Raw genomic sequence first — 27,546 nt, forward strand, 5'->3', positions numbered from 1 at the left:
AGAGCAAAGGAGAATGAGTTGAAGGTAACCCCAGAGTTTTTTGTTAGGGTGATTAATGATATACTAGATTTTCCCTGGTGGCTCAGACGGTAACATGTCTGCCTACACTGCGGGAGACTTGGGTTTGATCCCTGGGTGCGGAAGATCCTCTGGAGAAGGAAATGGCAACCCACTCCAGTACTCTTGCCTGGAAAATCCCATGGACGGAGGAGCCTGGTAGGCTACAGTCCATGGCGTCACAAAGTCGGACGTGACTGAGCAACTTCACCTCACCTAAATGATATACTGGTTTTTACTAGGAAGAAGGAATAAGAAGAGAAAAGTAGAGAAGATGATGGGCTGTGTTTTGGAAAAAGTTCATGATGCTGACTGGTATAAGTAACCGAAAGGCAATAAGGAACTATACATCAGGAGAGGGATTTGCAAATTATGTGGAGGGTGATAGTTGTAATAGCATGGCAGTGCATGTTATCACTCAGGGACAGCTTGTAGAGAAGGCGGCAGAAAAGGACAAACTTTGGGGAACTTTTCTCCATTCAAGAAATAGAAATGAAATGAAGTCATTAGAAACAGCCTAAATATCCTGCGGGTAGATGAGACAGTAGAGTTTCAAAAACCTAGGGAAGAGAAGGTTTCAGGGACAAATGGCTTGAGCAATACTATATGTAAGAAAGTGGTTAACGAAAGTTGATGAGGGGCATAGTTTTTCTCATAGTAGGTTATTTGGTGAAACTACAAGTAATTATTATTAAAATATGAGTAGGGAAGAAAGACATGTAAACCAGATTATAAGAAATAAAAGGATTAGGCAGGGGAAAATAAGGGAATACACAGAGATTTTAAGGAAAGGAGGTAATTGGATGGGCTGGTTCATAATGGAAGGCTTTATCAATAAAATTAGACTGAAACAGTGGTTGTTGTTCTGTTTAAGAAGAACTGAGGTTGTGAATGTGGCCAGTGCAATAGTGGCTATCCAGAATTGGCACAAGTCAAATAACTTAAAAACGGTGATGATGGAGCAATAGTGAAGGGAGAACTGAGGTGAGGCCCTCTGAGCACAGTGCAGTGACTTTCCGTAGGGTCTTATGATACTGCATTGCAGACTTGAGAAAGCAGAATAGAAGTGATTTTATAATGTTCTTTACCAAGTATCACAGAGGTCAGGGGGCCCAAGGGTTGAAAATGATATCATGAGAACCAGGTAAGAAAGATATGTAAGAAGGTCAGGAGGATAAAGGTCAAGAGCTGGAGGTAGATTAGAAAATAGGTATCTGTCTGGAATCATTGATGTTAAATAGCAACAGTTTATCTCATTCAGTTCAGTTCAATCGCTCAGTCGCGTCCGACTCTTTGCGACCCCGTGAATCGCAGCACGCCAGGCCTCCCTGTCCATCACCAACTCCCAGAGTTCACTCAGATTCACGTCCATCGAGTCAGTGATGCCATCCAGCCATCTCATCCTCTGTTGTCCCCTTCTCCTCCTGCCCCCAATCCCTCCCAGCATCAAAGTCTTTTCCAATGAGTCAACTCTTCGCATGAGGTGGCCGAAGTACTGGAGTTTCAGCTTCAACATCACTCCTTCCAAAGAAATCCCAGGGCTGATCTCCTTAGTTGAAGCATATTTGGAAAGTCACTGACCACGAAGGGGCTTTTCAAAGAATTCACAAATAATATCTATGGCCAGTTTTTGCTGCTTAGCCCTAAAATAACAATAGAGTTTAAAACATTTTGTAAATCATAGTTTGTTTCCTGAATGTTAGTGTAGTGTTTTGCCTCCCAAAATGATACCATGGATTCTTTCATTCATGATTTATGTTCATTTTAAACTCAAAAATGATGACTATATGCCTAAAAACCCAATCCATAATTTATCTTAGTAAATTTTTATAACTCTGTTATCTGCATTCTTATTTAAACTCTTAAGTTCTTAAGAAGAATTTTGCTTCTTAAGATAACGAGGTAGAATAAGCAAATCTGAATGTTGAGTAGTGTTTCCCAGAATGTTCTCGGTAGACATTAGTCCCATGAGATGCTACAAAATAAAGGAGGGTTGTGTGTGTAATATGGTTAGAAAACTTGAGGAAAACAAGTCGTTATGTTCCAATTTGGGATATTCAAAATGCTTATTAGCATATCAGAGCTACTAGAAGACCTGCAGGGAAGAAAGGTAACTTTTCTAAATCTTATATTTCTCTAACTTAGCTGACCTGCAAGGACCACTGCCACCATCACCATCACCCTGTTACGGTTTCATACAAAACTAGTATCTTTTGGAACACACTTTGGGAATATTGCTACATTTGAGACTATTCAGAAGTAATCTAAACAATTTAAGAATGAAATAGAAAAGCAAAGACAGAAGAATATGAGATCATATGTATTATGGATAATGACCATAAATACACAAAAGCAAATGTGTCAGGGCAACAGGAAGCAGTGATTTTAGGAAAAATATTTCTGCCAAAACTTAAGGGATGACTTCTACTTGTGATATCCTAGGATTTGGAAAGCAAATCTGAGTTTATCATTTCCATACCAGCATGATTTATTTTGAACAGTTAGTAAAAATCTGAACTCTGTGGGAATCTTGGAATAGCTGCTTTTTGGCTGTGAAAGTACTCTAGGCATGTTGGTAAACTTTTGAGCCCTTTGCCTCATCTGTGAAATGGAAACAAGGTTTTAAAGATAATGGTAAGAATTTAATATTGAAAATATATAGTCCTTAGCAGTGTATCTGCACAAAATTCCCAGTCAGTGGTTGATATTATTAACTGTTTGTATTATTTTTTCCTACTCGGCATTCACCTCTCCTCTCTGAAGGGCCCTGCTTTTAAATCTCATCTTTAGATAGCAGTCAATTTCTCTATTCAGTCCTTTAAATTGTATCTTCCATACTTTATTTTTAGTTCTAACTTCCACATAGAAAAGAGATGTAATTAGACTTGGATTTTTAATCTCTGATAAGACTGCCATTGTTTTTTTGTTTACCTTGTAATTATTAGAGATCAAACTAGAAGTAAGAGAAAATGTCATCTCTGTTTCGTTGTTGTTGTTTTTATTCACCTGTGCATGAATTAATATTATCCTCAAGACACAGTTTCTGTGCAGGAATCTTTTTAAGGCACTTTGGCTGATATGTTTTGTTTAGTTAAAACAAGTCACATAATCAATTAATGTACTTTACTGGGTTCATGTAAACTATCTTGGTTGATAATGTCCAGTATTTTGTTAGCTATGATTATGTACTTGGAGTGGATATCTTTAGGGAATAGTTTATGTTAATAACTCATAAAGTCTTTTTTTTTAATTGAAGTGTAGTTGATATACCATATTATGTTAGTTTCAGGTGTACAACATAGTGATTCAACTCTTGGTGCTACACAGTATATTCTTACTGTTTATCTGTTATCCCATATGCCTAATTTGGCCCTCTCTTCTTCTCTTTCCCTTCCAGTGACCATAGGTTTGTTTTCTATTGCTGTGAGTCTGTTTCTGCTTTATATATATATTCATTTGTATTATCTTTTAGATTTCACATGTAAGTAGTATCATATAGTATTGCGTTTCATCTGTCTAGCTTATCTCACCAAGTATAATGTTCTCTATGTCCAAACACATAGCTGCAAATGGCCTTATTTTATTCATTTTTATGGCTAATACTCCACTGTGTGTATATGTTTTATATATATAAACACATACATATTGAAAGCATTTATAAATACATACATTATAAACACAGCCTTAAAATTTGGATTTTAAGGAAAAATTGTTAGAATAAGAATTTTAAAGATGACAGTAATGCATACAGAGTGTGTACACCTCATAAATATCTAAATTCTGTATTAGTAGCAAAACTATAAGGTTAAGCTTAAATGAATTGTTACCCCAGATTATTTAATATTCTCTTTTATCTAGTGAAACAACTCCAAACTAAGAAACTGAATCTTGTTATTGTAATGCAAAAGCCTAAGATTCATCAAAAGAGGATTTTAGCTCTCATATTAGTATCTAATGTATAACTTTTCTCTCGTATCTTAATATTGACAGTTTCTCCCCTGTGATTGCTTTGTTGCTGTTGTTCAGTTGTTGAGTCATGTCCAACTCTTTGTGGCCCCACGAACTGCATCACACCAAGCTTCCCAGTCCTTCACTGTCTCCCAGAGTTTGTTTAAACTCATGTCCATGAGTCTGTGATGCCATCCGTCCATCTCATCCTCTGTCACCCCCTTCTCCTCTTGCTCTCAATCTTTCCCAGCATCAAGGTCTTTTCCAGTGAGTCGGCTCTTTGCATCAGGTGGCCAAAGTGTTGGAACTTCAGCTTCAGCATCAGTCCTTCCAATGAATATTCAAGACTTATTTCCTTTAGGATTAACTGTTTCGATCTCCTTACTGTCCAAGGGACTCTCAAGAGTCTTCTCCAATACCACAGTTCGAAAGCATCAATTTTTTGGCCCTCTGCCTTCTTTATGGTCCAACTCTCACATCTGTACATGACTACTAGAAAAACAATAGCTTTAACTAGACCCGACTTTTGTCATCAAAATGATGTCTCTGCTTTGTAATATGCTGTGTAGGTTTGTCATAGCTTTTCTTTCAAGGAGCAAGTGTCTTTTAATAATTTCATGGCTTCAGTCACCATCTGCAGTGATTTTAGAGCCCAAGAAAGTAAAATCTGTAACCATTTCTACTTTTTCCTCATCTATTTGCCAAGAAGTGATGGGACCAGCAAATTTGGAAAACTCAGCAATGGCCACAAGCCTGGAAAAGGTCAGTTTTTATTCCAATCCCAAAGAAAGGTAATGCCAAAAAAATGCTCAAACTACTGCACAATTGCACTCACCTCACACACTAGTAAAGTAATGCTTAAAATTCTCCAAGCCAGGCTTCCACAACATATGAACTGTGAACTTCTAGATGTTCAAGCTGGTTTTAGAAAAGGCAGAGGAACCAGAGATCAAATTGCCAACATCCACTGGATCATCGAAAAAACAAGAGAGTTTCAGAAAAACATCTATTTCTGCTTTATTGATTATGCCAAAGCCTTTGACTGTGTGGATCACAATGAACTGTGGAAAATTCTGAAAGAGATGGGAATACCAGACCACCTGACCTGCCTCCCGAGAAATCTGTATGCAGGTCAAGAAGCAACAGTTAGAACTGACATAGAACAACAGACTGGTTCCAAATAGGAAAAGGAGTACATCAAGGCTGTATGTTGTCACCCTGCTTATTTAACTTCTATGCAGAGTACATCATGAGAAATGCTGGGCTGGAAGAAGTACAAGCTGGAACAAGACTGCCAGGAGAAATATCAATAACTTCAGATATGCAGATGACACCACCCTTATGGCAGAAAGTGAAGAAGAACTAAAAAGCCTCTTGATGAAAGTGAAAGTGGAGAGTGAAAAAGTTGGCTCAACATTCAGAAAACGAAGATCATGGCATCCAGTCCCATCACTTCATGGAAAATAGATGCGGAAACAGTGGATACAGTGGCTGACTTTATTTTCCTGGACTCCAAAATCACTGCAGATGGTGACTGCAGCCATGAAATTAAAAGATGCTTACTCCTTGGAAGAAAAGTTATGACCAACCTAGACAGCATATTCAAAAGCAGAGACATTACTTTGTCAACAAAGGTCCATCTAGTCAAGGCTATGGTTTTACCAGTGGTCGTGTATGGATGTGAGAGTTGGACTATAAAGAAGGCTGAGTGCCGAAGAATTGATGCTTTTGAACTGTGGTGTTGGAGAAGACTCTTGAGAGTCCCTTGGACTGCAAGGAGATCTACCCAGTCAGTCCTAATGGAGATCAGTCCTGGGTGTTCACTGGAGGGACTGATGTTGAAGCTGAAACTCCAATACTTTGGCCACCTGATGAGAAGAGCTTTCTCATTTGAAAAGACCCTGATGCTGGGAAAGATTGAGGGCGGGAGGAGAAGCGGACGACAGAGGATGAGATGGTTGGATGGCATCACCAACTCGATGGTCATGGGTTTGAATGGACTCCTGGAGTTGGTGATGGACAGGGAGGCTTGGCATGCTGCAGTTCATGGGGACGCAAAGAGTCGGACACTACTGAGCGACTGAACTGATGGGACCAGAGGCCATGATTTTCATTTTTAGAATATTGAGTTTTAAGCCAGCTTTTCACTCTCGTCTCTCACCCTCATTGAGAGGCTTTTAGGTCCTCTTTGCTATTTGTCATTAGGGTGGTAACATCTGCATGTCTGAGGTTATTGATACTTCTCCTGAGAGTCTTGAGTCCAACTTGTGATTCATCCAGCCTGGCATTTTCATCATGTGTTCTGCATATATGTTAAATAAGCAGTGTGGCGATATACAACCTTGACATACTTCTTTCCCAATTTTGAACCAGTCCATTGTTCCATGTTCTGTTCTAACTCTTCCTTCTTTATCTTGCATACAGATTTCTCAGGAGACAAGTGATTCCTTAGAAACACATGAAGTGGAAAAGCTTAAGCATGAAAGAAATAACGCCTTGGAAGAAGTGAATACACTTAAGGTAATCTCCAATTTAGCTTCCTTATATTTTCTTTTGTATAAAGAAAAGAAAGAAAATTATCTTGTGTTGAATCCTGGAGTATCGAGACTTAGTTTTTTTTTTTTTTAAGAATATTAATATCAAATAGCTTAGTATAGAATATTAATATCAAATTAATTAATATTTATTTCCTTAGCTGACCTTTAGAGAGTAAATTTTTTAGCTCATATACTCATTATTTATATTTCACAGTCAGTGATTTCCTCAGCTGACCTTTAGAGAGTAAATTTTTTAGCTCACATACTCATTATTTATATTACACAGCTTCGTTGTGAACAGTGTGGTTTGTAATCATACCTTCTAATCTGACTACTTCTAACCCCTTTTTTTCTCACACTGATGGGAAGGATGAAGAGCCAGTGAAGCAAGCCATGACAATTTTAGATCCTCAGATGTTCACTGGAAAATACATTTTCTCTTATGTTCATGGGAATGCTTCAGGGACATCTTGTTTTGCTAACATAATTTGAAATTAATGGATTGAGATTTAAAGGAAATAAAAAACACAATATATTTCCCAAATATACTGTAAGATTTTCTTTCTCTATATATGTTTTAATTTTGTGTTTAGAATATAAAATTTGTATCTTAATTTTTATGGAAAGCCATTATATTTTTCAGGTCTTCAAGAAAAGCAGTGTAACTACTTTTAATTCATCATAGGGATATATTTAATTTTTTTTCTGTGTTTATTTTTGGCTGTGCTGAGTCTGCATTGCTGCACAGACTCTCCTCTAGTTGCAGAGAGCGGGGGTGACTCTCTAGTTGTGGTACACGGCCTTTCGTGTGGTAACTTGGACTGTTGCAGAGCACGGGCTCCAGCGTGTGCAGGATTCAGTAGCTGTGGCACATGGGCCCAGCGGTTGTGGTGCCCAGGTTCTAGAGCAGTTGAACCTGTGCACAGGCTTTGTTTCTCCATGGCATGTAGGACTTTTCCTAGGTCACGTTTCGAAAGCCTGAGTCTCCAGCATTGGCAGGCAGATTCTTTACCACTGAGCCACCAGGGAAGCCCCAAATTATTTTTAATTAGTTTCTTAAATAAGTGAAATTCTAGTATTAGTTTCATTTTTATTGAGGTAAAATCTTTATACCAAATTTAAAAAAGAAAGAAATTTCCTTGCTACCTTAGTTTTTAAATTCTGACCTCTAGAGGAAGCTATTGTTTAACATATCTTATTTACCCTTTGAGAGACTTTCTCTGTGTACCCAAGCATATGCTAAAAAATATGTGTATATTTGCTTCTTTAAGTTCCACAGAATTGTTTCATATATTATATACTTTTTTACAACTTGTCTTCTTTTTTTCTCTTTGTTATTAGCATTATATCTTGGATAACGTTTCAGGTTAATATATACGAATTTACCTAATTCTTTTCAATGCCTCTCCTATCCTCCAAAGATTCTGTTCTAGATTATTTAACCAGTTCCCTATGATGAAATGTAAAAGATCTGAGAGCCTCAGAAAATTCTGATGAACCATAAGATTCAATGACTTACACAGAGTAAATTATATAAAAATGCTATCTTACCAGTATAACCAACACTGCAGATGTTTTTTAAGAGAATAAGAAAAAACTGCTGTCAATTATTAAAGCTAAATTTATATTTTTCATCTTAATTCTTGATCATGTCTAACTCTTTGTGACTGTAGCTTGCCAAGCTCCTCTGTCTGTGAAATTCTTCAGGCAAGAACAAAGGAGGTTGCCATTCCCTACTCCAAAGGATATTCCTGACCCAGGGATCAAACCCAGGTCTTCTACATTGCAGGCAGATTAAATTTACTGTCTGAGCTACCATGGAAGCCCCCATGTTTATCATTGTTAAACTTAGTGATATATTTTTGTTTTTTTACTGGAGTATCAGTGGCAATAATTAGAATTTTAATTTAAATATATATTAATTTAACATTTAAGCAAAGCTTTCTGGAGGAACTATTGAGTAAATCAGGATTTGTATTTAAAATTTACGAGATGTAACTGAACATATCCTACTGTGACAAAACCTGAAATCACAGGTAAAACATATTCTATATAATCTCCTTCACCTGAAAACCTGTCTATTAGCTGAGAGCCAGTTGCTTAAATACAGAAAAAACTACACAGCAATAAATGTTTTGCTTGAGATAATCTCTGTACTTTGAGTTTTTCTGCTTGTATTATACACACATCTACACAAAAAGCAGAGGTTATATGGATTTCACAGAATGTGTAGGTGTCATCACTTCCCATTATCCTGTGATCTCTGTTTATCATGTCTGATTTGAGTTACAAATAAAAATGGAACCAAGAAAATTTGATGCCAATGGCTAATTTTTATTCTGCAAGAATGATTTTTAAAGGTTCCATGGGCTTTATTTAACTTAAAACCTTTCTGCAGAGTTCACATTGCTACTGCTTTGCAAAGTTGAATGAAAATAGATATATTTTCCATTTACAGATGCAAAAAACTAGGACACAAAGAGTGAAGGTGACTTACCAGAGCATAAAAGCCCAGGAGCCAGAAGTTTCTTGGCTCCTGTTCTGTGACAGATTCGTTAGATTGCTATATTATATTCATCTTCAAGTACCTTCATTTCATCTCTTAGACAAGAATGAGCTCAAGTATAGCAGAAAGTAGATTGCTTCTTGTAAACATTCCAATGTTGCCATGAATGTTTACCACTCATTATAATCTAGCAATTCCTCTGCTCAGGTTTATAAGTAAAATGGCTCTTAAAGTACTTATAGTATCTCTGATTTGATCAATAAAATATGGATTTATTTATGACATAACAAAATTGAATGTTTTAGGGTGTTATTCTCAATATCCTTAATTTTAAGTTCAAAGATTTTAATATTTATTAAATATATATTAATATTTATTAAATATTACATATTTATTATTTCATATTTTGATTACACTAGTTATATGTTCATTTTTATGGATAATCTTACAAAAATTAGCTAAATTGGGAACATCATAATGAGGACTCTGTTTCATAGTCCTCTTTCCTATGTACGGTAAAAGGGACTTCTAAATTATAATAGTCATGCTCCTCAATTTGCAAACTCTTTGACAGTGATAGCTATTACCTAGCATTTAGTTGACATTTATACATTTTGATCCTGATTGACTTATTTTGGACCTCAGATTTTTAGGTTTTTTAAAAAGTGGCTAGTAAGGAGTTTCCTGGTAGCCTAGTAGTTAGGAGTCCAGGCTTTCACTGCCATAGCCTGAATTCAATTTCTGGTCAGGAAATGAAGATCCCACAGCCGCCTGGCACAGGAAAAGAAATGTGACTAATTATAGTAACAGAAAATATGTTTACATCCCAATTATACTGTAAAGAGCTAATTACTTTTAAATGGCATGTATAAGGCAGAAAATTGACTGGGACCTACATTTCCAGATTCTAGAAACTGGATGTTTGAGGAATTTGTAAGCCTTGAAACAAAGCCCTGAAAATCATGCTCATTGATACCTTCTTAACAAGTTGTTAATTCAGTGGCTTTTTAATATAGGAAAAATTGTTTGAATCGGAAAGGCAGAGGAAGCAATTGACAGAAGAACTCCAGAATGTGAAACAAGTAAGTGCATATATTGTTTATATGTGTCTTGTGGATATGTGTGTGTAGACAAATGAGGTATAATTGCAATGCATTGCTGTGTGTAATATCTGAGAGCCTACAGATATATAAGTATACCATAGTGTACTGCTGCTTTCGGAGCTGGGTATCTATGGACTGAAACAATCAATCTCATTGCTTTTCTACTCTTTTTTCTTTCTCTTCTATTTTTCCTTTTTCTTTTCTTCTGTTACTCATATTCATTTTATTAAAAGTAAAAGCAAATCAAGAGGGGAAAAAAAACTTCCAAGGCAGAGCATTTTTAAATTTTTTTTTAGTAATAAAAAGTAAAAATTTATTTTCACTCTTTATCATTCTCCAAAGAATCTTAAGTAACTTACAGCAAAACAAATGCAATGATATCATGAAATAGAGATACAAGTAACAAATAAAAGGTTAATAGAGTAGAAAGTCAAGAGGACATTGCTGTAGACCAGTGGCAGTCACCTGATTTTGAATCTCCCCAATATTATCCTCCCAGAAAACATAAAATTTACAGAGCACATAAAACCATACAGGAACCCAGACCTTTTTTTTTTTTTTTTTTTGGATATATCATGCATGGCTTCTGGGATCTTAGTTCCTTAGCTGGGAATTGAAACTGGGCCCATGGCAGTAAAAGCACTGAGTCCTCACCCCTAGACTGCCAGAGAATTCCCAGGACCTACACCTTAAATATGGCTGTTGGATAGAGAGCACCAGAACCTTCAAGGCCCATATAAATAGAGTTTAAAATTCCAACAAACTGTTGCAACTTGCCTGCCACTGAAACTTGAGAGCAGGGGAGGCTTAAAAACTCTGAAAAGAGTAGGGAGAACAGAGTAATTAGACAAAGTACTGCAAGTAAGATCACCTCCAAAAAGAGAAAAATTTATTAATGACAAAATACTAAACAGTGACCAGGATTTGGTGGTTCTCAGAACTTGAGGAAGTATGTGCAACCAGAAGCAGCAGCATTCTAGAATCATTGTTTGGAGAAAAGAATCAAATAAATAGAGAGGGGCTGGTATCCCTTGGAGGCTAAGAAATAATGAGAGAAAAGGAAATAAGAGGGGGAAATTAAGGGTCTTGCAGAAATGAAAGAGAAACAAGACATACGAAGCCTCCTCTATCTACCCTCCATCATGACCATCAACAACATGATCCATAAAAAGAAATTGCACAGAAGAGGGTGCTGTTGAACTAAGAACTCTTCCTGTTAAAGAAAAAGGAATTGGGGGGGGGTGGGGTGGGAATCTGTCCCTGTCATTACAAAACAACTGTAAATATCAGACAATATGAATTAAAGCTTTTTTCCTGATGAAAATACCCCAAAACAATTCAACCTTAAAAGTGTAACACAGAATAACTCAAAATAAGGAATTAAAAACAAAGACTTAGAAAATGACAAAAAACAGGGATAAATGAAATGAGAGTTGATAAAACCTAGGAAAGAAAGAGAAGAAAAAGACAAAATGATGCTAGAAATGGAAACTATATTACAGGTTTCCCAAGGAAGAATATAATCAAATGAAAAGGCATCAAAGAAAACCAGAAAAATAAGAATGAAATAAGTAAAGGATTTTCATGAGGAAGTAAATCAAAACAACTGAACAGCACTAATATTTTGAACTATAATCCAAGAAAACTTTCAGATGTAAAAGATGACCTGGAACTATTATTGGGTGGTAGGGAAAGGTCAGTTTAGGGTACATCCTAGCAGGCTTTAAATACAGAGCCTGGAACTATCATTGGGTGGTGGGGAAAAGTCAGTTTAGGGTGCATCTTAGTAGGCTTTAAAGACAGAGGAGAAATACATGGTTCCTCCAAATGAGAGGGTCAGATAACGTACAAAGGCGATAGAGTGAGACCAACATCAGCCTTCCTGACGCAGCATACGAAAGAAAGGCATCTGTGGGGCGATATCTTCATGAAACTAAAGAAAAGAATGTGTAAGTCAAGAATGTTGTATCCCACCAAGTTGACTTTTAGATGTCAAGTCAACAGTTGCAAATGTGCCAGTATTCAGGGAATAATACATGCATGTAGTATTCCTGAAGAATCTGCGAGAGGTGAGTTTTCCCCAGCCAAAAAATGTCTGGGATAACTTTGGCAAGAATTTCCAAACAATGAGCATTTCCTATATGTTACTGTATAGCCAAGCCCCAAAAGAAGGATGCGGTTTTGCAATTTTTTGTTTTTAATGAGAGGATGAGGAAGAAAAAAAGGGGAAAACAATAAGGTCATTCTGTAATGTAAGTATAATAGTCAGTGAATATCACTTCAAACTGACAGCAGACAATAAAAAGATTAGGTAAAGACTGAGCAAATTTCGGGATTTTGTAGAATGAAAATATGGATCTTCCAGTTACCAAAAGAAATCCTTTTTTTAAAAAAGGAAAAATGTCAAAATGCAGTAAATATATACAACAATTTCAACAGAAGGCAGTATGACAGAATTGAGACTGAACACAACAGTAATCTAATATAAATGGGATAACTTAAATGGGTTTTCTTAGGGAAATATAGTTTACCAAAACTGGCCTCAGTAGAGGTAGAAGCTTAACCATAGAAGAAATAAAGTTACCAAGAAGCCACCCTACAGGAAAGGACCAGGCCAAAATAGTTTCACAGGGGAATTTAACCAAAACTTTGGCAATTAATCCCAGAACTACATAAATAGGTTCAGGTATTTTTAAAAAGCAGAAAGAGAAAGAAACAAAGAAAAATTCCAAATTCTTTCCTGGGAGGAAGTATAACATTTGATGTCTAAACCTGACAAAAGTATCACAAAAAGAAAGAATGCAGTTAGAAAGCTGCAGACTGAAAAAACAGCCAGGGACATATGAATTGGAAAAGAATAAATAAAACAGTGACATAATAGAAATCTTGAAAACCCTACAGAATCAATGATAAAAATAACTCGTTGGGAAATTCACAAGCTAGCAAGAAATAAAATTAATATGCAGAACTCAGTTACTGGACCACATACACAAATTATAAGGAGAAGTTTTAGTAGTCTAGATGAAACCAAAAATTACATAGAAAAATGGGTAAAAGACATGAACAGACCATTCACTGAAAAAGTTATTAAAGGTCATATGAAACATATAAAAAGATTTTCAGTCTTTCCCACAAGAGAAATGTCAATTAAATCTATGTTGAGATAGGACTTCCAGCTTCTAGTACTGAGCAAGATACAGAGAATGTTCTCTAACAGACAACAGCTCTAAAACTGGTTTTGTTACACAGATTTTAAGGAATTACCAAAGGAATTGGAACATGAACATAGACACCTGCTCCTCTGCAAAGAAGGGAACTATGTGAACTAGATTTCTTGATCCCGGTTTTAAGCTTGGAGCTGCTGATGCTAAGTCGCTTCAGTCATGTCCGACTCTGTGCAACCCCATCCCTGGGATTCTCCAGGCAAGAACACTGAAGTGGGTTGCCATTCCCTTCTCCAGTCCGTGAAAGTGAAGTTGCTCAGTCGTGTCTGACCCTCAGCGACCCCATGGACTGCAGCCTTCCAGGCTGCTCCATCCATGGGATTTTCCAGGCAAGAGTACTAGAGTGGGGTGCCATTGCCTTCTCCAAGCTTGGAGCTAGCAACAATTTAATACCAGTGGAAACTGACCCCCACTTAGGGTCACTTGATGTTTGAAAATGTTCACAGACACTTTAATGAGGAAGCACTGCTTATCATCAGGGCTTCCCTGGTGGCTCAGTCAGTAAAGAATCCACCAGCACTGTGGGAGACCTGGGTTCAATTCCTGGGTTGGGAAGATCCCTGGAGAAGAGAACAGCTACCCACTCTAGTATTCTGGCCTGGAGAATTCCATGGACTGTACAGTCCATGGTGTCACTCTAGTCGGACTTGACTGAGTGACTTTATTTTCACTGCTTATTACAATACATGATGCTAGAACAAGGGAATATTTGTGTGAGAAAAATCTAATCTCAACCCCTATGTCATATCATATTCAAAGTTCAGTTCAGTCTCTCAGTCGTGTCCGACTCTGCGACCCCATGAATTGCAGCACGCCAGGCCTCCCTGTCCATCACCAACTCCCGGAGTTCACTCAGACTCATGTCCATCGAGTCCGTGATGCCATCCAGCCATCTCATCCTCTGTTGTCCCCTTCTCCTCACTAACTCCTAATGGATTATAGATCTAAACATAAACTAAAATTTAAATTCAAAAGAAACTTTTGTAATGTTGGGTTAAGCAAGGTTCAGCTCAGTTCAGTTCAGTTCAGTTCATTCGCTCAGTTGTGTCCGACTCTTTGTGACCCCATGAATCGCAGCACACCAGGCCTCCCTGTCCATCACCAACTCCCGGAGATCACTCAGACTCACGTCCATCGAGTCAGTGATGCCATCCAGCCATCTCATCCTCAGTCGTCCCCTTTTCCTCCTGCCCCCAATCCCTCCCAGCATCAGAGTCTTTTCCAGTGAGTCAACTCTTCGCATGAGGTGGCCAAAGTACTGGAGTTTCAGCTTTAGTATCATTTCTTCCAAAGAAATCCCAGGGTTGATCTCCTTCAGAATGGACTGGTTGGATCTCCTTGCAGTCCAAGGGACTCTCAAGAGTCTTCTCCAAAACCACAGTTCAAAAGCATCAATTCTTCGGTGCTCAGCCTTCTTCACAGTCCAACTCTCATATCCATACATGACTACTGGAAAAACCATATCCTTGACTAGACGGACCTTAGTCGGCAAAGTAATGTCTCTGCTTTTGAATATGCTATCTAGGTTGCTATCAAGCTGTGTATCTAAAATGAGTAAATTTTACTTTATGTAAATTCTACCTCAACAAAGCTACTTTTAAAAAATATGCCAATACAATTTTTCTTCCATTAACAAAAATTCAAATGCTTGACAGTGCATTGTTGATGAGGCTGTTTTGAAACAGGCATTTTCATACATGCTAGCGGTAGTGCAAAACAGCACACAGCAGCAAAGGAGAATTTGGCATTTCTAATAAATTGATGTGTACATTTACCATTCAGCCTGTCAACCTCACTTCTAGGAATTTACCCCAAAGACATACCTCTAATAATATTGAAATACCTAGGCACAGTATTTTTTTGTGGTATTATATGTAATTAGAAAATATTAGAAACTGCCTTAATCTTCAGTATAGATGATTGAATGAACTACGGTCCATACATGCAGTGGAGCACTCTGCTACTGAAAGAAATCTTAACTCAGTAGCACAGAGTAATTTCCAGGAGATCCTGTGAAAGTAAAAAAAAAAAAAAATACAAGAAGTATGTATAGTATTATCCTTTATTTAAAAAAAAATAAATAACCATACTGAAGAAAAATTAAAGAATCAGTTCAAGTAATTTACCAACATGGTATTTATGTTCAGTGTTTGACAGGTTGCAGTAGAGTTAGAAAAGAATTGAAAACAAATCCCAAACATTTTATAGTATGAGAAAAATTGAATAGCATGTGTTGTTGTCTTGTTTCTGAGGTATGGCCAAAGCCATTCTGAAACAATTTAAACAATTTTAAGATGTAATAATGCATGCATCCTCAGTCTCTTTAGAGTCTGACTCTTTGCGACTCCCATGGACTGTAACTCACTGGGCTCCTCTGTCCTTGGAGTTCTGCAGGCAAGAATACTGGAGTGGGTTGCCCTGCTCTCCTCCAGGAAATCTTTCCAATCCAGGGATCAAACCCATGACTTATGTCTCCTGCATTGGCAGGCCAGTTCTTTACCACTAGTGCCACCTGGGAAGCCCAAGATGTAATATAGGTCTCCTATATTACAAAATCAAAATGTTTTGATTGTTGTTGAGAGCCAGAATCTCAGTGAAAAAAGAAAGACATACAAAGTAGAATTTAGGAAGTCAAGAAAGAATCCTTTGAATGGACTATATTTGAAAGTATCATTGTGAATGCATTATTTCTAAAATATATGTATCTATGTGAATATGAATATATATGTGCCCATATATATGTATGTGTGTGCATATATATTGCGAGCTCTAACAGCTGGAAGAGCCAAGAATCACATATCCCACTAGCAGTGAGCACCTAACATATCTAAGTGCCTAGAAACTATTCCCCACTAATAAGAATCCAGGCTTCTTGGAGAAATAACTGATTTCAAGACTGAGGGTGGGTAAGTACAAAATGAGCTTGAAATGTCTTATGCCAGAAAATAAGGAAATCACCAAAGTGATGGGAGCGTGTCATAAGGAACTAGCTTGATGCACCCTTCACTGACCAGTCTGAAAGTAGTTGAGCACCAAAATAATTAAATATAGTAATGAACTAACAAACCATTGAAAAAAAGTGATTCATGAGTCCATACCATTACTAAAGAAGTGAATTAATTAATGGAGAGAGCTGAGAGCTCTTGCTCATTAAAGACTGTTGAGTGCTGACTGGTAACAACAGTTATCAGAGTAGCTGCCGGATTTGGGAAGTCAGCATTTTGCATGTTTCAGTAATGACTGGATCAGACTAGAATCATAAAATGCTTAATCTAGGGGGAATTTTTTTATGACAAGCAGAATATTCACATATTTATATGGCTGTAAAGTGGCTGTCTATAAACTGCTTATTAATTACAAGAGGAAAATAGTAATTATATGGTAGTAAAATCAGACAACTCCTAAACTGGTACAAAAAATGGATATCACCACTGAAGAACAGATGGATATGTGTGACTTCAAGTGTGAAACCTTGAGAGGACACAGCATCACTTATGTAGTATTACAGCTGAGAATGTATAAACCTGAACCTGGCCATGAGGAAGTATCAGTCAAGCCCCAAATGAGAACAGTTTTATTTATTTTTAAAGGTGTGTGTATAGGTGTTATATTCTTGAGAAATGTGAATGCCTTAAAAAATAAAAGAATGAAAAGAAAGAAGAACCAAAGAAAGAGAGGAAAGGACAAGGTAAAGAGGGAGGGAGGGAGGGGGAGAGAGAGAGAGAGAGAGACGGAAGAAAGAAAAATGAAGAAAGGATGAGGGGAGGGGAGAAGGGTGGGGGGAGGTTCCAGATTAAAAGAGGGTAAAGAGACATGAAACTAAATAAAACACCTGACCCTAGACTCGATCCTGCACTGGAATGAGGAAAACACTACAAAGGATGTTATTGAGTCAGTTGACAAAATTGGAATACGGATGACAGATTAGATAATAGTATTGGCTCAATGTTGAATTTCTTAAATCTGATAGCTGTACTATGGTTGTGTAAGAGAAATCCTTTTACCCCAGAAATACTGAGTAGGGATAAAGAACCCTTGAATAGTTAGAATATGTGTGTACATATTTACATATGTGTGTATATACAAATGTATATATGTGAGAGATTGAGAGTCTGCAAAATCTTGGTAGCAGCAACCTCAAAATGTCAGTGGCTTGCAAGAATACTTTATTTCTCACTCATGAACATGTTGGCAAAAAAGTGACTTGAATTAGGTAAATCTGGGCAGAGAATGTAAAGATGTTCTTTGTACTGTTCCTACTCTTGCAGGTCTTGTGTACACTTGAAGTTATTTCCAAATACAAAGTCTGTAAAAGTCCTCTATTTTTTTGACCAAAAACTTTTAGACCTCCATTTTATTAAGCTTTTTTGTAGTTTGGTGCTATATCTGCATCAGTTTATACGGCCAGGCCTTTTTACATTTTAGTGTATCTTTGCATCCTGCAGTTCAGTTCAGTTCAGTTCAGTCGCTCAGTCGTGTCCGACTCTTTGCGACCCCATGAATTGCAGCACGTCAGGCCTCCCCGTCCATCACCAACTCCCAGAGTTCACTCAGACTCATGTCCATCAAGTCAGTGATGCCATCCAGCCATCTCATCCTCGGTCGTCCCCTTCTCCTGCCCCCATTCCCTCCCAGCATCAGAGTCTTTTCCAATGAGTCAACTCTTCGCATGAGGTGGCCAAAGTACAGGAGTTTCAGCTTTAGCATCATTCCTTCCAAAGAAATCCCAGGGCTGATCTCCTTCAGAATGGACTGGTTGGATCTCCTTGCAGTCTAAGGGACTCTCAAGAGTCTTTCAAAAGCATCAGTTCTGCAGTGCTCAGCTTTCTTCACAGTCCAACTCTCACATCCATACATGACCAGTGGAAAAACCATAGTCTTGGCTAGACGGACCTTTGTTGACAAAGTAATGTCTCAGCTTTTCAACATGCTATCTAGGTTGGTCATAACTTTTCTTCCAAGGAGTAAGCGTCTTTTAATTTCATGACTGCAGTCACCATCTGCAGTGATTTTGGAGCCCCAAAAAATAAAGTCTGATGCTGTTTCCACTGTTTCCCCATCTGTTCCCCATCTATTTGCCATGAAGCGATGGGACCAGATGCCATGATCTTCGTTTTCTGAATGTTGAGCTTTAAGCCAACTTTTTCACTCTCCTCTTTCACTTTCATCAAGAGGCTTTTTAGTTCTTCTTCACTTTCTGCCATAAGGGTGGTGTCATCTGCATATCTGAGGTTATTGATATTTCTCCCGGCAATCTTGATTCTAGCTTGTGCTTCTTCCAGCCCAGCGTTTCTCATGATGTACTCTGCATAGAAGTTAAATAAGCAGGATGACAATATACAGTCTTGAAGTACTCCTTTTCCTATTTGGAACCAGTCTGTTGTTCCATGTCCAGTTCTAACTGTTGCTTCCTGACCTGCATACAGATTTCTCTAGAGGCAGGTCAGGTGGTCTAGTATCCCCATCTCTTTCAAAATTTTCTACAGTATTATGATCCACACAGTCAAAGGCTTTGGCATAGTCAATAAAGCAGAAATAGATGTTTTTCTGGAACTCTCTTGCTTTTTCCATGATCCTGCAAGTGGACATTTATAAGTGAAAAGTGAAGTGTTGATCGCTCAGTCATGTCCAAGTGTTTGCTATCCCATGGACTATAGTTTGCCAGGCTCCTCTTTCCATGGAAGTCTCCAGGCAAGAACACTGGAGTGGGTAGCCATTCCCTTCTCCAGGGTATCTTCTCTACCCAGGGATCAAACCTGGGTTCTCCCACCTTGCAGGTGAATTCTTTGTCATCTGAGCCACCAGGGAATCCCATTTACAAATATTCTTTCTTAATTTTTACATATAAAATAAATTAGAAGGTGGGTTTTTTCCTCCATTTAATTAAATTTTTTTTTCCTTCAGAATGCTTAGAACTTTAAAGTTTTGGAATATCAAGCATAGTTAATAAAATAAGGTAATATGATAGCATGTGTGTGTATATATATATATATTATAGCACATAGTAATTATTTAATAATATTAACTATTATGGTCATTATTATTAATAATAGAAGAATTATTAGGTGCAGAGAAATAGGTGAAAATTATTTAACAATTTTATTAGAGGAATAAAACCTAATTTTGACTGAGAGAATAAGGAGACTTTGTAGAGAAAAGGTGACCCATGAACTAGACCATACATGTGAAGGGGAGAGCACTCCAAGCAGAGAGTGCAACCTGAAAATCATGGTATGAAAGAAAAAGTCTTACCTTGAGCGTCAAAATCAGCTGACTTTGTATGCTAATTTAACTATTATCTCTTAATGTTTTTGTATCTAATATGTGATGCTAACATCTGTTTATAATTTGTTCATAGGACTTGAGAGTTTAAGAGCCTAAAACTACCAGGAATATAATAAATTCCTAAAAAATAATAATAATAATTTGTATTTGTATTAGTTCATCATCATCCCCTTGTCATTATTAAAGGCTTGGGGACATAAGGAAAACATGAACAGATGAAAGCATTAGGAAATAACATCTGAGGGCTGTCGGGGAGTCTTTGTGTTGGGACCAAAGCAGGCATGCACTTGAATACCAGTCTAAGATTTTAGACAATGGATTGCCATTGAAGTTATTTGACAAGAGAAGAAAGATCAACTTGTTCCATCTATAATGTGACTCCTCTTTCCTTCACACTCTACATCTAACTTGTTGGCCCTCCTGTTTAAAAACTGCAGTTTTGCCACTTTTTATCACTTCCATCACTAGTCTAAGCCATCATCATCTCTTGTCTGTTGAAACTATAACTTCCTACCAGATCACCCAGCTTTTACCTTTGCCCCACCCCCATACAGTCTAATCTGAACACAGCAGCCAGAAATAGGCTTTTAAAACTTGTTAGAACCTGTATAACTTTCCATCTCAGAGTGAAAGCCCAAATCCTGCAAAGCCTACCCTCCCTGGTCTGCCATCCTACCCCAACTCCACACCCCTTTTCCTCAGTAACCCCATCCCTGACTACTTTCCCCACCTACCCTCCTTGTTCTCCAGCCCCTCTACCTCCTTGCACCATTACCCCACTAACGCTCCAGCTCTCACTGTGGGTGGATAAGGTTTTGGCATTTCTGATTGCTTTCTTGTGTATTGCTTGCTTGTTAAACTTGTATCCTTTATCTGTATCCAACTAGAGGGTAAGCTTCCTGAGGAGGGCAGCTGTCTTTCACGTGTTCTCTAATTTACCTTAGAACCATCACTGACGTAGAGTAGGTATTCAGTAAATATCTGGTGAATGGATGGATGAAGAATAGTGAATGAAGACTATCTATACTTTAAGAAAGTTAACCTAACAGCAGATTTGGAAATAATTGAGTATCAGATAAGAGGCTTTTATAAAAGTCTAGACCTGCACTTTCTAATAGAAATATATTGGAAACCAACTATGCCTTGTCAGTTTTCTAGTAACCACATTTTTTAAAAGCATGAAAAGAAACAGGTAAAATTGTCTTAGATAAATTTTTAGTCTAATATATCTAAAATATGGTCATTTTGACATGAAAAGTATTAAAAATTCATTAGACATTTTTACATTCTTTTCTCATACTGTATTTTTGAAGTCCAGTGTTACTTTACACTTAAAGTGTATCTTAATGCATGCACTAGATTTTCATTGGAAATAACTGCTGTGATTTTGTTTAACAGAATTTATAGTTAAAAAGTAGATTCATATACCCAAATGTTCCAAATAAAGTTAAAAAGTTTGTAGTAACTGAAATGAATGCCAAAAATCTTTTTCTTTTAATATTTATGTCCCTTTGGCAAAATTTTTTCATGCTTTTAGAAGATTCAGTCTTTAAAGCAAAATCCCTTCAAAACTGCATCTTTTCAAGTTAAGTATGTCACTAATTCTGGTTACCGTCAGTTTCAAAGGAGTATTGCATATACTGAAAACAACTGTAAATTTATCTATATCAGCTAAGCAGATGTCAAAATTTTTAAGGTTTTTGAGCCCAATCTACATATTATGAGTAATAAAATCTACATAATGATTTGTGTTAGATAATAGGTAAATCATTCTTACTGACTTATGCATTTGAAAATTTTCAGTATAGTATAAATTCTTACACTTGTCTAGCTTCACAAATAAGCTTTCTCGTTCCTTGGAGCTTCAAATTTATTTACAGTGTGATATTGATAATAAAATGTAAATCACACTTCCATTTTTTGGTCTTTATTTGTTAAGTATTAGGCAACCAATCATTTCTTTTAAGAAAATCTTCAACTGAAGTTAAAAATACAGTAAGTCTTCATTAAGCTCTTTCACAACTCAACCAAGTAGCATTAGCAAAGAGCACAGGATCTTTAAAATCCCACTTTTAAACTAGTAACTAGCCATCAAATTTGCACATATACATTAAACAAGGTTAACAGCTGTGTCCATGGTGGTTTTCATATGGTCAACTTCAAGAACTGAGACAGAAATTTTCAAAATAAATCCTGCAATGGCATGAAACAATGAAGAAAACAGTCTGTTGTTTGAAAATGCCAACAAATCAAATTTTGATTCAACATAGCTGGAGGACCTTCTATTACAATAAAAAATATTTTTTTTTCAAACTTTTCTTCATTATCCAACTGAAAGTCTCATATGACACATGTAAAAGTTAAAATGTCTATGCCATAAGTCTGAATTTTTTAGGCTGTAGATTGACAACCTTATGTAAATTTGGAAGTCCTTTAAGACAGTACCTCCCTTGGGAATTCCCTGGTGATCCAGTGGTTAAGACTTGTGTTTTCTCTGTGGGGACTCAAGTTTGATCCCTGTTCTGAGAAGATCCTGCAAGCTGTATAGAGCAGCCAAAAAAGAAAAAGAGACAATACCTGCCTGAAGTGTGCATTTAATATTATCTCATTATCATGTGGCTCATCTAAAGCTGAAGTAAAGTACTTGCAGTTTTTCAAATTTTAAATCATTTGAACATTGATATTGTTAGAAATGTCTTGTATTCTGTGAACCTGTGTGAAATAGTTGAAGATCTTTTATTTTTATAAAATATTTCTTCTATCAAGACCAAAATTAAAATATTGGTTTAGAAATGGTTTACTCTTTTACGCAAGAAAGCCAACCAAGCTGATCAAACTTAACAAATGTTGAACGTTTACTTCTGATTTCATGTTGACTAACTTCATTAGTTCTTACTTAACTGTTAGGAGAAATCTTTTATTTATTTATTTATTTTAATTTTCGGCTGCTCTGGGTCTTCATTGCAATGCTCAGGCGTCCTCTGGTTGCAGGAGCAGGGGCTGCTGCTCGTCCCTTCCTCGCGGGTTCTCATTGCCGTCTCTCCTCTTGTTGTGGAGCACAGGCTCTAAGGCGCCCAGGCTCTGTCCCTGCAACTGGCAGGCTCTAGAGCAGACTCACTGGCTGTGGGTCCTGGGCTTAGTTACTCCCAGGCATGTGGGGTCTTCCATACCTGGGATCCAACCTGTAATCCCTGCATTGACTGGCAGATTCTCAACCACTGGACCACCAGGGAAATTAAAGAGAAAACTGTTTAACAAGCCCATCACACATTTGCAAAAATCTCTCAATTGCTCACTTTTCATATGGTTAAAAAAACTTTCTACAACAAACAGCTTTGTAAATTGCAATTGCATTCATCATAAAATTTTCAAAATATTTTCCTCTTTTTTTTTTTGCATTACTAGCTAATTCATCTTATTCTTCATCAGTATGTCTTCATTTTAAAAAAACTTTCTCCATACCAACTTCTTTAAGTATAAATAATTTAACTATAGTCTAATAAAAATAAGTATTTTCATTTAATTACACATCATGATTTATACAAGTATTACTGTAACTCATGCTGTCTACATAAAATAGATAACACTTATTGTATAAAAAATTTTTTTTAATTAATTAATTGACAGTGACCAGATTAGTTGTTTATGTATACAGCTTAACAGCTTCACTTGCCTGACACAGGCACAATTCAACACTAATGTCTTAAATGATACAATGAAAAAAGTGCTATATAAAATAGTAAATAGCTACCAAAATAGTAAATTTGGGGGTAATGGAAAAGTATTTTATGCTTATTAAGCTTTTAAACTTAACTGCAAACTGATGAAAATTAAATGAAAAGTTCAGTCCTTCAGTCAACTCAGCTATATCTCAAGGGCTCAATAGCCAAATATAGGCAGTGACTACCTCACTGGACAGGGCAGATCCATAATTCTGCATCCCTGCTATTCAAAGAGTAGTCAAGAACCAGCAGGGTCAGAACACCTGAAACTTAGAAATCCAGAGTCTCAAGTCTTGCCCCAGACCTACTAAAACAATCTGCATTTAACAAGTCCTTGGGTGATCTGTAATGTACCTTAAAACTTTAGAAGTGCATGCCCAAATAAAAAGCAAAGGAGGATTTAATTGGATAGTAGGCATAGAGTTGTATCAAGTATACCAGGGGCATCCGTGTGAGAGATACCAGGAGGGTCAAGTCATCCAGACTTAACAGGGATAGCATGTGCAGTAATAATCAGGAAAAGCAATCAAGGCTTTGTAATTTGGTGATTGAGAGTCTGCAATAATGCAATTAACAAAACAGGAGAAATGAGATTGAGAATTAAAATGTTTTAATTCATAGTATAGATTAATATATATTCTCTAGTTTTAACAAAAACAATTTTTAAAATATTATATATGTGTGTCTGTATATACAAACACGTGTACATACTGAGACAACTATTCACTTCAGAAACAAACACTTGCAATAAATATATATGACCCAAAATCAATCCTAAAACTTTCAATTTTTTTAAATTTAATTGACCATGTATACCAGTTATATTCTCTTATGTATGTGAAATGTTATTCTGTTTAAGGGGATTTCTGACTTACTGTTAATAAAAGAGTTTCTGTGTTTTAGAAAATACTACTCCACTTTTCTAAGGATTGATTTCTTTTTTTACAGTTAGCATGTCTTTAAAAATTATAAATAGAATGTAATTTTTATTAACTCTTTTCTTAAAAACTTTTAAAAACCAGAAATTTGAATTGTATGAAATTTGGCAAAGTTTCTTCCCCTCTATTAAGTATCCTTTTGAAGATCTTAACATGCAACCAGTACAGTACTAATAATTTCACCATATGCAACCTTTAAATATATAAGTAATCTAATTGTTAAAACACCAGTAGATTGATTTTCAATTTATTTTACAATTCTGGTTTCCAGTTAGTTCCAAAGGGAAATGAAACGGTTTGAAAACCTATGCTTACTTAAAACTTTTGCTTGAATTATTGTGAGACCTGATTCTAAAAGCGGAATCTTCCCTTTCTAAGGTACAATAGCTATTTAAATTATAGAAATGAGTTTAGCTTCATTTAGTGTAGTAGCCCAAGAAGAAAGCATTGACGAACTGAAGACTGGAAGACAGGTAGAATGGGGAAAAGGGAGAGCAGGGGAAGAGAGAGAGAAAAAACGAAAGAACACGCTGTGAAAGCCTCCTTTTCTACTGGAAGAATCAGGTCCCTTTGTATTTTTTTTCACCAGGGATGGCTACCAGAATACTGTTTTGTAAAGAACTGTTCATAGTATTCTCCAAAATCTAAGTATATTTTACGAGTTTTCATGCCTTATAGAATAATCCAACCTTACCGTTTAAAATCATGAACACAATTTCCCATGAAATTATGTGTACTGCTTGTTATTTTTTCTTCAAGTTCTAACAACTTTTAACAGGCATGGGCCATTTTTCTAGCAACTTCTTTGATCAAGAGCTTTCTAAAACTTGGTCTCACACAAGTTGTTTTTAAAGTTTCTTTCAGCATACTGTTATGACCTGAGGCAGCAATGAATTGGTGAACAGTACAAAGCCAAAATATTTAGCTTGTCTAAACCAGTCCTTGCCCTAAAGAAACAGAGGAAATTGTTCATTTGGCAACTTCTCCAAGTTCAGATAAGCCTGGTTGTAGTTGACCTCACCTGTGCAAAGATTGGGTGGAACATTTGAGGAGGGTGTGAAGTCCTGAGGCTGAAACCTGAGGTTAGATCAGCACAGGATTCTCTGTGGACAGTTGAACATGACCTTAGATACAGTTGGAACAGCTGGCATCTCAGCTATCTTGCTTTATGGATTAAACAGCAAAGGAAACTTTAAGAACAAATGAAATATATCTCTTCAAGGAACAACAATATATGATTACTAAAGAATATTCACGTTTTCATACTTGGGGAGATTTGTTGATTTTGTACATTTATTAAAGAAACAGTAAAGCCTCTAACTTTTAGAATTGATGTGAGTTCTTATACCCTTTTTATTCTTCTCCAATGATCTGAACTTTTTCCAATAGTTCCATATGAAACTAGCAGATATTCCAAGATGTCAGTCTCATCTTTAGAGGGAAAAAAGAAGTAAACTACATATATTTGTCAGTTTTTTTCTGTTCTGAAAGGGGACTGTAATAAAATGTTCCTGTATTCCCATTTCAAATGGTCACTTGTAACCACAGAATGTCAGCCTGTATTTTCTAGCAAGGATCCCTCCTGCTACTCTTGTATAGTCTCAGCCACCTCCGTCCACACCCCATCTCTTTAACACCTAGCAACCACTGATCAGTTCTCTATAACTTTGTCTTCCCAAGCATGTTGCATAAATGTTATCATATAGTATGTAACTGTTGAGGATTGGCTTTTTTCACTCAGCATCATTCGTCTGGGTCCCATATAAGTTGTTTTAGGTATTTATCAGTTGTTTCCTTTTATTCCTGAATGTATATAAAACTGGTGAAATCTGATTAAGGTTGGTGAATTGTATCAATGAAATTTCCTGACTGTGATGTTCTACTATTTCAATGCAAGATATCACCATTGGACAAGACTGAGTGAAAAGTACAGGAAACCTCTCTGTTGTATTTCTTACAACTATATGTAATCTGCAGTGACGTTAAAGTGATTTTTAATAAGCAAATAAACAAAACAAGCAAAAAAGCATCCTCTTTGAGAAAAGAAATTATAAATCTCCTACAATAGTAGCCCAGATAACCAGGATGGTGTGATCACTCACCTAGAGCCAGACATCCTGGAATGCGAAATCAAGTGGGTCTTAGGAGGCATGACTATGAACAAAGGTAGTGGAAGTGATAGAATTCCAGCTGAACTATTTCAAATCACAGAAGATGATGCTATGAAAGTGCTGCACTCAGTATGCCAGCAAATTTGGAAAATTAAGCAGTGGCCAGGGACTGTAAAAGGTCACTTTTCATTCCAGTCTCAAAGAAGGGCAATGCAAAAGAATGTTCAAACTACCACACAACTGCACTCATCTCACATGCTAGCAAAGTAATGCTCAAAATTCTCCAAGCTAGGCTTCAACTGAATGTGAACTGTGAACTTCCAGATGTTCAGGCTGGATTTAGAAAAGGCAGAGAAACCAGAGATCAAATGGCCAACATCCATTGGATCATAAAAAAGCAAGAGAGTTCCAGAAAACTATTTACTGCTTTATTGGCTACGCTAAAGCCTTTGAGTCTGTAGATCACAACAAACTGTGGAAAATTCTGAAAGAGATGGGAATAGCAGACCACCTGACCTGCCTCCTAAGAAATCTGTATGCAGGTTAGGAACTGGACATGGAACAACAGACTGGTTCCAAATAGGAAAAGGAGTACATCAAGGCTGTATATTGTCACCCTGCTTATGTAACTTAGAAGCAGAGTACATCATGCAAAATGCCAGGCTGGATGAAGCATAAGCTGGAATCAAGAATTCTGGGAGAAATAGCAATAACCTCAAATATGTAGATGACACCACCCTAATGGCAGAAAGCAAAGAGGAACTAAGAGCCTCTTGACGAAAGTGAAAGAGGAGAACGGAAAAGCTAGCTTAAAACTCAACATTCAAAAAACTTAAGATCATGGCATCTGGTCCCATTACTTCATGGCAAATAGATGGGAAACAATGGAAACAGTGACAGACTTTCTTTTCTTGGGTTCCAAAATCACTGCAGATAGTGACTGCAGCCATGAAATTAAATAACACTTGCTCCTTGGAAGAAATGCTATGACCAACCTAGACAGCATATTAAAAAGCAGAGACATTACTTTGCCAACAAAGGTCCGTTTTGTCAAAGCTATGGTTTTTCCAGTAGTCATGTACGGATGTAAGAGTTGGACTATAAAGAAAGCTGAG

General features: G+C 36.8%; 1 protein-coding gene across 1 annotated transcript in view; it reads left to right on the forward strand.

Annotated features, from left to right (window-relative positions):
* Positions 1 to 27,546, forward strand: part of STXBP4 (syntaxin binding protein 4) — a 230,976-nt gene that overhangs the window by 102,075 nt on the left and 101,355 nt on the right. The window contains exons 12-13 of the mRNA XM_013971768.2: positions 6,430 to 6,525; positions 10,065 to 10,130. Coding sequence (XP_013827222.2) covers positions 6,430 to 6,525; positions 10,065 to 10,130 — 162 coding nt within the window. The remainder of the gene's footprint in view (positions 1 to 6,429; positions 6,526 to 10,064; positions 10,131 to 27,546) is intronic.

The sequence above is a fragment of the Capra hircus genome, chromosome 19 (assembly GCF_001704415.2).
Source record: "Capra hircus breed San Clemente chromosome 19, ASM170441v1, whole genome shotgun sequence".
NCBI classification, from domain to species: domain Eukaryota; kingdom Metazoa; phylum Chordata; class Mammalia; order Artiodactyla; family Bovidae; genus Capra; species Capra hircus.